This window comes from Coturnix japonica, unplaced genomic scaffold (assembly GCF_001577835.2).
Source record: "Coturnix japonica isolate 7356 unplaced genomic scaffold, Coturnix japonica 2.1 chrUnrandom1080, whole genome shotgun sequence".
Taxonomy (NCBI): Eukaryota; Metazoa; Chordata; class Aves; order Galliformes; family Phasianidae; genus Coturnix; species Coturnix japonica.
Window position 1 is genome coordinate 6,449 of NW_015440408.1, and position 2,841 is coordinate 9,289.

General features: G+C 58.8%; 1 protein-coding gene and 1 long non-coding RNA gene across 2 annotated transcripts in view; one reads left to right on the forward strand and one right to left on the reverse strand.

Annotated features, from left to right (window-relative positions):
* LOC107307849 overlaps positions 1–374 on the reverse strand; it is a 3,647-nt gene extending 3,273 nt beyond the window's left edge. The window contains exon 1 of the long non-coding RNA XR_004305873.1: positions 1–374. This exon is cut by the window's left edge and continues 2,004 nt beyond it. This is a non-coding gene — a long non-coding RNA (uncharacterized LOC107307849).
* Positions 1–2,776, forward strand: part of LOC107307848 — a gene marked incomplete at its 3' end in the record, with an annotated part of 9,028 nt that extends 6,252 nt beyond the window's left edge. The window contains exons 6-7 of the mRNA XM_015851351.2: positions 1,500–1,571; positions 2,384–2,776. Of these exons, the coding sequence (XP_015706837.1) occupies positions 1,500–1,571; positions 2,384–2,776 (465 nt within the window). The remainder of the gene's footprint in view (positions 1–1,499; positions 1,572–2,383) is intronic.
* Positions 2,777–2,841: the final 65 nt, after the last annotated feature.

A 2,841-nucleotide genomic window follows, 5' to 3' on the forward strand; every position in this document is an offset into this window, starting at 1 on the left:
AATGGGTTCTGACCCAATGGGTTCTGTTCTAATGGGTTCTGACCCAATGGGTTCTGATCTAATGGGTTCTGGCCCAATGGGTGCTGATCTCATGGGTTCTGGCCCAGTGGGTTCTGATCCAATGGGTTCTGACCCAATGGGTGCTGACCCAATGGGTACTGACCCAATGGGTGCTGATCTAATGGGTGCTGACCCAATGGGTTCTGTTCTAATGGGTTCTGACCCAATGGGTTCTGTTCTAATGGGTTCTGGCCCAATGGGTGCCGACCCAATGGGTGCTGATCCAATGGGTGCTGACCCAATGGGTTCTGGCCCAGTGGGTTCTGATCCAATGGCTGTTGACCTGATGGGTGCTGACCCAATGGGTACTGGCCCTATGGGTGCTGACCTGGGTTCTGGCCTAATGGGTTCTGACCTGATGGGTGCCAACCCAATGGGTTCTGATCCAATGGGTGCCAGCGCAATGGTTGCTGGCCTGATGGGTTCTGACCCAATGGGTGTTGGCCCGATGGGTGCTGATCTAATGGGTGCCAGCCCAAAGGGTTCTGATCCAATGGGTGCCAGCCCAATGGTTGCTGGCCTGATGAGTTCTGACCCAGTGGGTTCTGACCCAATGGGTGTTGACCTGATGGGTGCTGGCCCAATGGGTTCTGTCCCAGTGGCTGCTGACTCAATGGGTGCTGGCCCAATGGGTGCTGATCTAATGGGTTCTGGCTCAATGGATGCCAGCCCAATGGGTGCTGGCCCGATGGGTGTTGACCTGATGAGTTCTGACCCAGTGGGTTCTGACCCAATGGGTGTTGACCTGATGGGTGCTGACCCAATGGGTGCTGGCCCAATGGGTGCTGGCCCAATGGGTGCTGATCTAATGGGTGCTAGCCCAATAGGTGCTGGCCTGATGGGTTCTGACCCAATGGGTTCTGACCCAATGGGTGCTGATCCAATGGGTTCTGATTCAATGGGTGCCAACCCAATGGGTGCCAGCACAATAGGCGCTGACCCAATGGGTGCCAACCCAATGGGTGCCAACCCAATGGGTGCCGGCCCAATGGGTTCTGACCCAATGGGTTCTGACCCAGTGTCTGCTGCTGTTGCTCCTATTGCTGATGTCTGCCATATAGGGCTGGGGGGGGGGGGAGATCTTTGTCCATACAATATGGTTGAATTATGGTTTGATTTTGGTTTATTTCACCTGTATGTTCATTTAATTGACAACCCAGCGACCGTCCGGAGCTTATTGTATAAATGGGGGGGGGTCTCTTGGTGTCATGGGGGTCAGCATTGTCATATAGGGGGGGTGGGGGGGTCACGGTGGGCATTGTTACCCATTAGAAGCACTATGTCCCATCCATATCACCTCTCCAGGATCCTTGGGCACCCCCCGAGATCCCCAGGCAGGTGTTTAAAGGGACACGCAGGGGGTCCCGTTTTGCTCACCCCCACCTCCGGAACCCCCCCCCCACCTTGTGATGTTCACCCCTTCCCCTTTATATATATAGGTGAGCCAGGTGGGAATCCTAACAAACGCCAACGGCAGCCCCCTCTACTGGGAGACCACCCTGCAGAGTATGGTAGGAATTGAGGAGGGGGGTGTCAGTCCTCCCTATGGGGTCCCCAGCTGTGCCCCCCCCATCCCTATGGGGTCCCCAACTGTGCCCCCCCCTATGGGGTCTCCAGTTGTGTCCCATCTCCCTATGGGGTCCCCAACTGTTCACCCCCCCCCCATGGGGTCTCCAGCTCTGCTCCCCTCCCTATGGGGTCTCTGTGTTCCTCCTCCCTATGGGGTCCCCAGCTGTGCCCCCCCCCCCTACCCCCCCATGGGGTCTCCAACTGTGCCCCCCCTCCCTATGGGGTTCCCCAAGTATGCTCCCCCATTCCTATGGGGTCCCCAACTGTGTTACCCCCTCCCTATGGGGTCCCCAGCTGTGCCCCCCCTCCCTATGGGGTCTCTAAATGTGACCCCCTCCCTATGGGGTCCCCAGCTGTGCCCCCCCNCTGTGCCCCCCCTCCCTATGGGGTCTCTAAATGTGACCCCCTCCCTATGGGGTCCCCAGCTGTGCCCCCCCTCCCTATGGGGTCTCTAAATGTAACCCCCTCCCTATGGGGTCCCCAACTGTGCCCCCCCTCCCTATGGGGTCTCTAAATGTGACCCCCTCCCTATGGGGTCCCCANGTCTCTAAATGTAACCCCCTCCCTATGGGGTCCCCAACTGTGCCCCCCCTCCCTATGGGGTCTCTAAATGTGACCCCCTCCCTATGGGGTCCCCAACTGTGCCCCCCTCCCTATGGGGTCTCTAAATGTAACCCCCTCCCTATGGGGTCCCCAACTGTGCCCCCCCTCCTTATGGGGTCCCTAACTCTACCTATACCCCCCCCTTTACCAGGAGGACCCCACGGTGGATACCACGGGCACTACCATGATGAGGGTTACGGCCCCCCGCCGCCCCATTACGAAGGGAGGAGGATGGGACCCCCAGTTGGGGGGCACCGTCGTGGGCCCAGTCGTTATGGACCCCAATATGGACACCCACCGCCCCCCCCGCCGCCCCCCGAGTACGGCCCCCACGCCGACAGCCCCGTGCTGATGGTTTATGGCCTGGATCAGTCCAAGATGAACTGCGACCGCGTCTTCAACATCTTCTGCCTCTATGGGAACGTCGAGAAGGTCGGGAGGGTGGGAAGACCCCCATTATCCCCCCTTTATACCTCCCTTGTCCCCCCTTTATACCCCCTTTGTCCCACCTTACCCCCCTTTATCTCCTCCATATCCCCCCCATGTCCCCCCCTTGCCCCTCTTTATCTCTCCTTTATCTCTGCTTGTCCCCTCCTTATCCACCCCCTT